The 13,374-nt window shown below is 40.6% G+C and overlaps 1 protein-coding gene across 1 annotated transcript; it reads right to left on the bottom strand.

Moving 5' to 3' along the window:
- Positions 1-9,047: 9,047 nt before the first annotated feature.
- On the bottom strand, positions 9,048-11,219 carry LOC310772171 (uncharacterized protein; the record flags this gene model as incomplete). The annotated part of the gene is made up of 5 exons (XM_083664613.1): positions 9,048-9,488; positions 9,795-9,852; positions 9,956-10,055; positions 10,633-10,890; positions 11,087-11,219. The coding sequence occupies 5 exons, from the start codon at positions 11,217-11,219 to the stop codon at positions 9,048-9,050; spliced, it is 990 nt and encodes a 329-aa protein (XP_083520739.1).
- Positions 11,220-13,374: the final 2,155 nt, after the last annotated feature.

Genomic DNA, 13,374 nt, shown 5'->3' with positions numbered 1-13,374 from the left:
AGCTCTGCGGCCGATATCTCCAAAACTCAAGCAAATAACACAAAACGATATAGATGGATAAATAGCACTATAGGTGAGAGGGAAAATGTATTTTGGATTTTAGGGTGAGCTGTCCCTTTAACGCGTTACATTTAGATACCCACCTGACTTAATGCACGTGTGCAGCACATTGAGGTAATGCTGTTTCATCTGGCGTCTCATGTGCTCTGTGTTGTAAACATTTGCTATACTGACAAGGTAGCACCTCTGTCCAGCTGTAAGGGCTGGGTGCTGAAACAACAACGCATGTGATTAGACCCCGGACTGCAACCTATAGGCTACAGCAGTGGTTTTCAAAGTGGGGTCCGGCCCAGAATGTACGGCTATGTTGGTCATGGCTGGGTTTCATGCACTTTATGTAATAAAACATCTAAAAGCAAAAATCTTATCAAATGGGGGTCTGTGGTTCGGGGAGGCCCACCTCCCCTGAAAACCTCTGCTGTAGGCAAATTACCTCCTTCAAACCATGTTGGCACTGTGACAGTAAAAATGACAAGGACAAACAGCATCTGTCCAAGTCTGAGCTGCGTACCTGTAAGAAGGGCGTCATAATCATAGATGTGGGAATGTGTATGTTCCTCATCTGCTGACCGGCAGCAGACACCTTGGTGTGACGTGTTCCTCTGTGCAGCTGATGACCAGCTAAACATTCAAGGCCTGTCAAAGATGACATATTATTCCAATGTAAATAGTTTTTTTAATGTAAATATTTTGTATAAATGTATGTTTTGTATGTTTGTACAATGTTTTATATAAATGTGTTTTGTATGAATTCCCTAATTTGACTTTGTTTGAATTTTTTTAAAGGTCATTTTATTATTTAATTCCGAAAAACATGGTGAAAAATGATTTTGACAGTATTTTCTGATTTATGGAGTGATAAAAGGAGATATCCTCTGTAAAAACGTTTGTTTTAATATATCAACAAAATGAAATAAGAATTTTGAACCTGGCTTCATCCAATGTTCAGAGTTCTGTCCTGGAAATGTATGCAAATTAAGTAGATCATGCCTCATTTGCATATTTAAACATAACATCAGAAAACTTGTCATACAAAAGTAAATACTCAACTGGGGAAGTTTCATGCTCATATCAGTTTTTTCTTTTTACCATATTCACCTGTCATGTCTCACCTTCATTTTGGGCTAAGTGTTACAGCCATTTTTGAACTTTCCAATGTCCATTCCACTTGCCATAATACACAGGTAGGTTGGAGTGATCTTACACAGAGCCAATAACAAACTGATTCCACACAGTGATTGCAGTTTAGTCTGTTGTTTATTGTAGAGATGAGATGAACACACCAGTTTGTTTCCAATGCTGCTCTTGGCTGTGGTCTGGTGAGAACTGTGTGAGCTTCCCCTCACCTGTGCCTAACACAACTCTGTGATCCCATACCGCCACCAAGTGTCTAAAAATAATATTGCAAGATAATCTAAACAAAATAATATGACATGCCAACAATAAGCATAAATGACTCCTACAGTAAGGGTACCTCCAAAGTGCACATATTTAAACGGGTCATATCTGATGGTTGTATGTGAAATAACACTAGAAAACCACTGTATAGAGACATTACAGACAATTATATGAACACAACATGTTTAGAAGCAGAGATACACACACTTATTTGTGTGACGCTGCGACATGAAGTCCCCAGACTTCGACACCTGAATTTACATTGATCCAATAATGATATGTTATAGTATGTTATTTACATGTCCCTAGTGAGCACATTAAACCTTGAATCATTACTATTGCAATTTGTTCTGGGTCAAACCACAGATTGACTGAACTATATGCATTAATGATGAAGTTTAAACCAGTGTAGTGCAGTATCTGACTCCTGAAAGGCTTATAAAGACCAATGTGACCTCTTTTCCTCATTTAGAGAAGGAAATACTTTTAGGCTAATTAACCGACAGGGACAACTGATAGACACAAGTATGTATCCAACATAAGAATCAATGTGAAAGCTTTATTTTTTGACAGGAGAAAATAGAAATGACAGTTAATCACTGACAACTAGTCTCTTGGGAGCAAAAATGTAACACTACATACAGTGTTCCTTAATGTGTATGTCTCAACTGACATATGAATAAACACATTTCTTGGTCTGGGAAAGTATTCAGATGTTGTGCTATGGTACCCTACAATATAGGTATGTTGACACTATGGTTACACAGAGCTCAACAAAGAACACTCACTAAAAGGTTGTTGACACAGGCTTTCAAAAGAGCAAATCACTCATCGTATTATGTCTGTCATCTGTTAACAATTTTTGGAAGGATGACTTGAGAGTGAGCTGTGCTGCTGCTGCTTCTCCCCTGTGGCTTCTTCGTCCTGGATCCCACATCTTCCTCTGCATGTGCCTTCAACCTACACCTGTCTTTAAGCACATGGTCCCCATGCCTTCTTATGGCTATGGAACTCTGACCTAGACGATACAAGATACAAAATGCACTGTGAGAGATATATTTTATATCTCTTTGTTTACATTTAGATACACACCTGACTTAAAGGGACAGCTCACCCTAAAATCCAAAATACATATTTTTCCTCTCACCTGTAGTGCTATTTATCCATCTATATCATTGTGTGTTAGTTGCCTGAGTTTTGGAGATATTGGCCGTAGAGATTGCTGGCTTCTCTCCAATACAATATAACTGGATGGCACTCGGCTTGTGGTGCTCGAAGCACCCAAAAATTACATTTGAAAAACTCAACATCATTGTCTCTTCCCAGAAATCATGACCCGATTACTCAAGATAATCCACAGACCTTGTTGTGAGCAGTTTCATGGAGGAACTATTTTCTTTTGTACGAACTAGCTAGCAGCTAGCGGGTGTAGTTCGGTCAAAAGAAAATAGTTCCTCAACGAAACTGTTCATAACAAGGTCTGTGGATTATTTTGAGTAACCGGGTCATGATTTCTGAAAAGAGACAATGCTGTTGAGTTTTTCAAATGTATTTATTTGGCACTTTGAGCCCCACAAACTGAGTGCCATCCAGTTCCATTGTATTGGAGAGAAGGCAGAAGCTCTGCGGCCGATATCTCCAAAACTCAAGCAAATAACACAAAACGATATAGATGGATAAATAGCACTACAGGTGAGAGGGAAAATTTATTTTGGATTGTAGGGTGAGCTGTCCCTTTAATGCTTTACATTTAGATACCCACCTGACTTAATGCACGTGTGCAGCACATTGAGGTAATGCTGTTTCATCTGGCGTCTCATGTGCTCTGTGCTGTAAACATTTGCTATACTGACAAGGTAGCACCTCTGTCCAGCTGTAAGGGCTGGGTGCTGAAACAACAACGCATGTGATTAGACCCCGGACTGCAACCATTAGCCTATAGGGGGGGGAAAAATTTGAGGTTTTTTTCCCCCCTTTTTTAGCCATATTTAGAGTAATATATCATTTTAAATCAACATTAGGATTATACTGTTGTGATGTCATTATTCAGTATATTCTCTTTCATGTCACCACCTGCTCAGCTCTCCTGTCAACATAATTGTAACTAACAAACTGTTTTAGCCAAATTCATATCAAAATGACACCTACAAACACAGGTACACAACCCAAGCCGTACACAACACACAAAGTCATCATCGATAATAAAAAAAACATACAGAGGGACATTTATTCCCGATAGGAACGATTGAAAAATAAAATAAAATATATTATGTTGTTTTTAACTTTACACCACCTCTTTTTGTTACTTATTGGGTCATGAAACTGAAACCATGCATATAGCCACCTGCATACCTGACTTCGGGAGCTTGGCAATTGGCATCATGCATGATTAGCCAGTAGCATCCCAACGTGTCACACAGGTAACATTACTTAAGAGACAGACTAGACACTTACTTTCTTGGTTGTTGCTAAAAAATCTGTCAGTGTCACTCACTGTCTGTCGTTCACTCGCTCACTGTCTCGCAGCTCGCTCACCTTCAATTATCTCGCCAGGCAGACAGAGAGTCATCACTCACCACCATGCTGCTGCTCTCTCGGAATCAAGTTACCGCGGACGCGGCGTCAGATGACTTCCTGCCTGACCTGCCATTCGTTTTAAAATAAAAGCGATCCCGTGTTTTTCATGCTTTTCCATGCAGATTGTTTTATAAAAAAAAAAAAAAAAAAAAAAAAAAAAAAAAATCCCTCTGAAATATTAGGGGAGGTCCGGACCTCCCCGTTCTCATAGCTAGTTACGGCCATGCCTTCATCATTGTCACTTTACATCAAATGAAAAATAAACACATTTATTTGTTTTTACATTTTTATTTCAAGTGCAGAAAACACGACACACTTTACATTGAAATATTAAAACACACCAGTGCATTTACAAGCAATAGAAGCACACAATGATAGAAGAATCTGGTCATTCATGTTCACAATATATAGATCCTTCCTTCTCATTCACAGTATACAGTATATAACTCTTGAAAAGATAATCTGCTAAAAAGGCTTATAGTGGGGCAGATTAGCAAAATGATTGTGCACTTTGTGAAAGAAGCACTAAACTTGGTACACATGTAGCCAAAGGCAATCAAAAAATATTTGGATATGGAGCCATCATGGATTTGTAATCTGTCGCCCGTGGCAACCATTTATTTCAAAATGGCCACCAGATAACCACTATAATTTTGCATTTGGTAATAAAAGCACCAGATTTGGTAAACATGTAGCTAAAGGCATTCCAAAATGATTTGAACATTTGGTCCCCATGGATTTTCAATATGTCACACTTTTTTTTTTCAAAATGGCCGCCCAGGTAACCAAAACCGTTGTGCTTTTTGTGACGAAAGCACCAGATTTGGTACACATGTTGCCCAAGTTATTCTAAAAATATTCAGTGTGTCACCAATGACAACTATTGTTTCAAAATGAATGCTAGATGACCACAACAATTGTGATTTGTGTTAAAGACATTAGTTTCACTTTTTTAGGCTTTTGGACCTGTAAGCTACTTGTAGGGGAGGCCACGTAGAGGCTGTCTTTGTCTCCCCCAATGTTATTGTTTTTGTATTTTTTTATGTATTTTTTGTATTTCTATATATTTTTTTATATTTTATTATTTTTTTGTGTTTTTCATTTTTTCATTTTTTTCGTTTTTTATTTTTTTGATAACGGCAATGATAAAGATAACAATATGAAAGTAGTAATTGCAATAAAACATTGTGTAGATTATTGTGATGTGGATGATATTGGTTTCACATCATATTTTATGATTCAGAACTTGAATCAGGAAATTCAGAATTGCTCAGAGACCATAACTCAATACTCGAAACAAGTCATAACATTGATTTGACAAACCTAGGATCTAACGTTATCACAGGAAAGTCTATTCAGCACTCCCCTTCACAGTAACAGAGAGCTGTGCAGTCTAATGCTGCTTTTTTGCACTTGCACTGCCTAACACAACCCTTTTTGCATTTACAAGAGACAAGTTCAGGGCTGGAATGGCCTGCATCTGGTAGGCATGTCCAGAAGGGTTCATAGTACCCCTCGGATGTCTGTGACCATCCCCATCCACATGGTGAAGGTAGTTTTGGTGTGGATACCAGCATCTGACCCCACACATGGCCTCCTTGATACACTGCTCTCTTTACATGCTCCTCTAAGGCAGCTTTTGTTGGAGGGATTGAGAGCACATTGTGCCTCTTCACAAACATCTTCTTTCTTGCTTTGTCTATTTCTTGACATGTGCTGGTTCGGTCATAAAGAAGGATAACAAACCTCTCGATTGTGGCCATTACCTCCTGTGGTATGTCATCTGGGGCAGAAGATAGTGTCAGCAGGGCATGTGTCAGCTCTGGAAAGACAGCCCAGACAGCCCACCCTGTCTTCTTCCCGTGGCCAGCAAAGCTTGATACAGTGTCGCAGCCCGTCAATGCGTGGAACATCGGAAGTGCACGTGCCTTTTCAGGTCCCAGCCCTGCTGCAATCTCATGGGCTGCGAGGTATCGGAAGTTCAGGCTCTCTGCAGAAGAAGCAGGTGTCTTGTCTCATTTCAGAAGGGCTTGATGATTGGGACCTTGTGCGCTTGTATTCTGTCTGTGGGTCAGGACTTTCACTGTCTGTTCCCAGTGCTCGCTTTTGTGCTCTTTGGAGCTTGGTTGCATTGTACTTGAGCCTACATGTTTTATGGTAGCGAGCTTGGTTTGCAACCATTGTTGCTTCAATACCTTGGCCCTCATCTAGTCTCTCAAGTGTGAATGTTGAAGGGAGCTGGCGAAGTTCTTTGAACTGGATCAAATGCTCTGCAAGTGATCTGTACCCACTACCCTTGTCTTGTCGTTTGGACTGCAAAGGACATGTTAATGCCTCTTCCTTGTGTTCTTGGCAGATAACACAGAGCTTCCAGTCAGTCTTGTCTGCACGAGAGGTTGATGGTCCTTGACCATCGACTTCCACAAGTTTGAAGTTCTTTGACATTTTCTTGGATTCTTGCAGTAAGTCTTTTGTTTCTCTCTTATAGAGGCACATCTATGTATGGGATTCAACTAGGTTTGGATGTGAAAATTGACCTACACCTAGCCCGATCGTTCATCCAATGCCATTTAATTCCTGTGCGATCTGTACACCATCCGGGTAACTATGAAAGTCATGCAAAGCCCCATTACCCTTGGCTCGGCTCTCCTGCGCTGGCACATCCTGTCAATTCAGGTGCGGCTATCTAACTACATCTAAATATACATAATATTAACTAGATCTGGGGCTAAAATTAGATAGCATTTAGGAAACTAAACTACACTACTAGCCTACTGTGAACTAGTGGATACAGAAAGTATAGCATTAAAGCATAGTGTATTTAGCTGACATTGAACCCCATGCTGAGTTTCACAGCAGTGGTGTCACCAGTGTGCCCTGGCTGTGTTTTGACATCCACTCTATTCAAATAATTTTGGAATGCCCTTGGCTACATCGGTCCCAAATTTGATGTTTTAATCGCAAAATGCTCCATATTTGTGGTTATCTGGCAGCCATTTTGAAAAAAAAAGGTTGCCATGGGTGACATATTGAAAATCCATGAGGGCTCAATATCCAAATCATCTTGGAATGCCTTTAGCTACATGTGTACCACATTTGGTGCATTTATTACAAAATGCTCAATTGTTGTGGTTATTTGGTGGCCATTTTGAATTAAATGGTTGCCATGGGCGACAGATTGAAAATTCATGATGGCTCCATATCCAAATCTTTTTTGATTGCCTTTGGCTACATGTGTACCAAGTTTAGTGCTTCTTTCACAAAGTGCACAATCCTTATGAAATTTCTAGCTAACACCCCACTATTAACTCATTGAATGCCAATGACGACAGCTGTCGTCAATTCAAATACTGACGTAGAGTGCCAAAGACGACGATTGTCGTCAATTGCGTTTTTTGACGGTGGGACGTGGATCAATCCCTGATACATCTCTGGTACAACTATTGTAGCTATTGGAGGTCTATAACCTATTTTACAGAACCCTTAGGTGGCGACAGTGCTCTCCACATAACAGAAAGGCAAGGAAAAAACAAAGAAGAAGTCGTTATGGAAACGGAAATCGCATCGCATCCGTATGCATCGATATGCTGAAGCACGTTACTGCAGCTGTGCCTGCAGCAGCCAATCTGCTCCCACAATTGAGCCGCTCCGTGTCGGTTGCGACAGCACAGCCGCACATCCACACCGTGCAGTTGTTATTATTCTCAACTGGAAGCATCGTTGCCGGTGACAAACACACGCGGAACGCTGTAAAAAAAATGGATGTTGCGCACCCTTCACTGTGCGCACAGCAAACTCAGCAGAGAGCCACCACAGACAGGAGGAGGAGTGTGCAGTTGAGGCGAGGCGGGGCGGGGCGGGGGGGGGCACGCAGAGCAGCACGCAACACCCAGACAGACCCAGGCAGCAGGACAGGATTGACAAACGCAAGCCAGAATATCCGATGCCCACCAGCAGCAAATCAAGACCAGCAAGAAGCTGCAACCAGCAGCGCACGCAGGGGCCAGCGCTGCTGGTTGTAGCTAAAAATATTATTCTGCCAAACAAAATTCCCTGGCCTAAACTGTTTTATTGAAGGAAATTATTTTTGAGGTGTGACTACATTAGAAAAGATTAGCTTCAGAGTCAGTGATGTGCTTGAAATGTTTAATTTCACAAAAGGCCAATTATCTCAGCTTCTAGAAAAAAATTGCTGTTTTTGGATGAATCAAGCTATCTTCTCCGGCTCATAACTAAAGAACGGAAAATGGGATCAATAAACTTTTTTTTGCAGATGATAGAATAGAGTCTCATCGTTCTTTGTGCGTGTTCAGTGTTTACATAGTAATATCACACAATATTCTGTGGGCCTCGAGAAATCACTGAAAACGCTCTGAAACTCTGGCACTGGGAGCGTCCATTCTCCAAAAGTGGCTGGCACTCAATGAGTTAAATGTAAATACAAATGCAAAGATAATGGAAGAGTTTGCTTGAAGTTGAAAGGTTGTTTAGTTACTAAAGGAAAGCCCAACCTTTTCTAATTCAAGGTCACTTCTGATTGTTAAAACATTTCCGAGGACCACCTTCCCAAATACATGATAGCTTATCATTCTGACGTGAGAGGTCCTCCGCATCCCACTAGGTGGTGCTCTGAGGCCCACCAGTGGGCTGCAGCCCAGTGGTTGAGAAACACTAGTTCAGTACACCACAGAGAGTGTGTTCACGCCTTCAGACTCTGTAGTGATCCACTGCCTAGCCAATGAGCCTGAAAAACAACAACAACAACAACACATTAGTAAGTTAACCAATTTGCAAAGTGTTTTGCAGATTAGTGTAGCCTATTGTCTATTAAAAAAAAAAAAAAAAAATCTGAGTTGTGGTTGTGGTCAGTAGCATAATGTAAACATGTCATCCGAATGACACTGGCACTCCACCGGCCAAGTTTAATCAAAATCAGACCAGCAGTGTAGCAATCACGGCTTTTCAAAGTTTGACATTTTGAGCCAGTTGTAATGACAAGAGCTGCTCAGTGCTCACCCAGCATCACTGTTGGGTCTGTTGAAGTTGACAGCAGCATCCTGGACCTCCTCCTGTCTCTGGGGCTGAGCTGATTGGATGGCAGAGTCGAGAGGATCCGCCTCCTGTCTCTGGGGCTGAGCTGATTGGCCGGCAGAGTCGAGAGGATCCTCCTCCTGTCTCTGGGGCTGAGCCAATTGGATGAGGGAGTAGAGAGGATCCTCCTCCTGTCTCTGGGGCTGAGCCAATTGGATGAGGGAGTAGAGAGGATCCTCCTCCTGTCTCTGGGGCTGAGCCAATTGGATGAGGGAGTAGAGAGGATCCTCCTTGTTCTCAGAGAAGGGGATGCTGCTGTAGTAGTGAAGCTCAGGCTGCTCTGTTGGTTTGCTCTGTGCAGCAAGGATGGGGCTCTGGCCTACAGCTGAGATGGTGTCATATACATGACCAGGCTGGTTTGACTGATGGGTAGAGAACATAGAATATGAATATATATATATATATATATATATATATATATATATATATATATATATATATATATATATATATATATATATATATATATATATATATATATATATATATATATATATATATATATAACTGCAGTGACCATACAAATAAAGGAAAATATATTTCTGTGGCACTAGTAAGATATTTATGACAGACCAATTTAAGAAATAAGAGCAAGGGAGAAAAGGTGTAACATTTCCTAAACAATGTTTATATTTTTGCAATGGACTTGTTTAATTACTGTACTTAACCTGCACAGAGTTGCCTGTTGTCCCAGGTCCAGGGGGTTGAGTGGAGGTCCTCTTTCTTCTGATTAGTGTAACAAATGAATGAATGAATGCATGACTAAATTAATGAATACATTTTAGACAAGAGATTGAATGTCATTGTTCTGAAACAGAGCACAGCTCACCTCATCCACAGGAAGACAGAGAGGAGTATGACAGCCAGGAGAACAGCAGCGGTTCCTGCAGCTGCTGCTATTGTCCATGTCCACGTCCATGTCCCTGTGTCTGTGATCCAATGAAATGTGAATTAGGTGGATTTTCTTTTTAAGTTAATTTATTGATGTTAAAGCGTAAAGTTGTCCATCACTAGAACAGATTTCTGTCACTTGGACTCCAGAAAGACTGTAGATGCCTGATTGATCTACAAATCACTTCCATACAATACCAAATCTAATCTGTCCCATTTACTGTATTTCTCACATTATTCCAGTGGTGGAGCATCTACCTGCATGCATTCATCTTCAGCAAAGGTAATAATAGATTTAAGATCTTGATTTCCAGTCTTCTTGAAACAGATATACTTAACATCATTGCTGCAAGTCAATGTCACTGACCTGCTACATACTGTTTCACCAGAGGACTCACTTTTTGAAGGGTCTGGCTTGATATTAGCTTTATACAGATGTTAATAAAATATCCACCAGTCAGAAAGAAATATGTTGTTATTGTGTAAGTGATGTAATATGTTTGTGATTCTTAATGTGATACCGTAATAAGGAACAATTGTGAAGTTCAAATGCAAAATAACCTATACCTGTAACACCTAAACACTCCTCATCAAATATCTTAAAGCCGTACTCACCTGTGACAGTGAGCGTATCTTCAGGGGAGTTGATGTGTTGGAGGGTTGTGACACCACAGGAGTAGGTTCCTGCATGCTGCCTGCTGCCTGGGTCCAGAACCAGGTGTTTGTGCTGGCTCTCTGGTGAGGTCAGAGGTCGTCTGTTGTAGTACCAGATATAGGTGGTGTTGTCAGCCAGAGGACAGCTGGTGCTACAGGTCAGTGTTACTGTCTGGCCCTCTGTCACCACAGCAGATGGAGTCACCTGAACCTTCAGGGCTGAGAGATGGTTAGACTGATCACTCAGTGTTAAAGATATAATATTTCAATCAGGAGAAAATTATGGAAGGATGTTCTTATTTCATGATTGAAATCACAGATGAGTCTAGAATTCACAGAAAGGCTCACAATGAGCCCCCATCAGGAAATGATGCTCATTAGAAGATAAAATGACACAACAAAAATGAAGACTTACCTGTCACAATTAAAGTGACTCCAGGAGCACCAGATTTTTGCTTTTCCCGGTCATCTATTAGGAATTTGAATGTGTATTCTGCTGAGTCACTTTTTGTCAGGTTTGTGATTCTGAGGATGTGGTGGTTCTCCATGTTGTCATGATACACATGACGTGCATCTTCTATCAGACTTTCACTAAGCACCATGCCAGGTTTCCTTATACTATAACCTAATTTAGGCTTGGACTGCTGGTCACTGGGATATGAGTAATCACTAGAAATGTCCACTGAAGAGCCTTCCAGCGCACAGATTCTCCTGAAATATAGATGAAAGACTAAAAGTGAAATCTCACTTTGAATGATTGAATATCACTTTTAAATATAATACTTGCATTCGATAATCTGTGAAGAGAACAGGAAGGGGAAATGACATGTGACAAAGGGCTGGACTTGAACGCAGGATGTCACAGTTAATATAGTATGTGCCTTAACCACAGAGCCACCAGGATGCCCCAAATCCTTGTTTTATTCACCCCATTGTTTTTTCCAATTCTGCCATTGCCAATTCCAGATGTGCTCACAGTACCCAGACCCCCTGTGGACGGAGGAGGGAGTGAGGAGTTTTTCCTGGAGAGCATAACACATGCAGATGCGCACACTCTCCACCCTAACCTGCTAATATCTTTATAAAACAAAACAATAGTTAAATCTATAGCACTTCACCAAAAAAAATCTTATTTTGTACATGATCTCACACATATCCAAAAACACACATAAAAACAAATCTGCAAACTCAGTTTGCAGACATTAATTTACTTTGACAGTTATTGATAATTGTCTTGAGGTAAGTTGTGGACCAGTGATCTCATCGGAACAGAACCATTGGATCTGTAGGCTACTCTTACAGATCCATGACATCACTCGTCCATAACCTAACTCAAATCAACTCTCAATGGCTGGGTTTCCCAAAAGCTTCTTTGCGCTAAGAAGCTAATTTAACCCTTCTTAAGGCCTCCTTAAGAAGCAAACGCGTTTCCCAATTGCTTCTTTACGAAGGCATGCGTTTCCCAAAAGCTTCTTAGCGCTAAGAAGCTTCTTTGACCCTTCTTAAGGCTCCCCTAAGAAGCCAACGAAGCCAACGTGTTTCCCGATTGCTTCTTAGCCTAAAATTATCTTCCAATTATCTTCCGTTAAGAAGGCTGCGTTTCCCAAAAGCTTCTTAGCGCTAAGATGATCTTTCGTTAAGAAGGTTTTGTAAGAAGGGTCTGGGGCATTCTTAACACCTTCTTAATGACAAAACACTGGCAGATCCAGCCGCGTCAGGCAAAAGGAGATACTTGTGTCCACTGTTCCTCTTGTGTTTTTCCCTTTTTCCTTTCTTTCATGCACCCTTTAGTGTTTAAAATTGGGGAACACTTGAAAATCTCCCCTCTATGTATGGTTACTTGTGTTTTAAATGTTTTACCATAGGCTATATTCCTCTAATCAGAATGGATTCCTTTTATAATGTTGTGGATTTATATAGCACCTTTCACAGAACCCAAGGTTGCTTAAATTCTGTAGTGTTTCTCTGTTTTGTTGTATGCTGTGTATATAAAGCAATTTGAACTGCAGTCCATGTCTGAAATAAATAATGTTTAATAAAGTTTAACATGACCATGATTAGGTTATTCTACAACAGTGTTTCTCAACCACTGGGTCGTGGCCCACTGGTGGGCTCAGAGTGCCATCAAGTGGGCCGCAGAGGCCCTCTCACATCGAGATGGTGGACAGCTCCAGTTAAGATGCTTCTTAAGAGCCTTCTATTTTTTTTTTTTTTCTCTTCTGTTAAGAAGGCGTTTGGGAAACACTTCTTTGGAGCCTTCTTAACTCCTTAAGAAGCTTCTTAACTCTTAAGAAGCTTCTTTGTTGGGAAACTCAGCCAATATCTGTCAAACTGAATGCAAAACTGTCTACAGTTGTCGGATATGTATGAGATATCATGTACAAAATACAGTAAAAAAGCATTGTTTTTTGGTGAAGTGCTCCGCAATGATATTAATCTCATAAGTATGGTGTGACAAGGAAAAACACATAATAATGGGCGGCTGTGGCTCGTCATCCACTAATCAGAATTAGGGCTGCAACTAATGATTATTTTCATAATCGATTAATCTGTTGATTATTTTCTCGATTAATCGATTAGTTGTTTGGTCTATAAAATGTCAGAAAATGGCGTTTCCAAAGCCGAAGATGACTTCCTCAAAATGTCTTGTTTTGTCCACAACCCAAAGATATTCACTTTACTCTCATAGAGGAGTAAAGAAAC

The sequence above is a fragment of the Poromitra crassiceps genome (assembly GCF_964638095.1).
Source record: "Poromitra crassiceps genome assembly, contig: HAP1_SCAFFOLD_2166, whole genome shotgun sequence".
Taxonomy (NCBI): domain Eukaryota; kingdom Metazoa; phylum Chordata; class Actinopteri; order Beryciformes; family Melamphaidae; genus Poromitra; species Poromitra crassiceps.
Note: the sequence above shows the minus strand (reverse complement) of the source record. Positions and strands in the feature narration are given on the sequence as shown.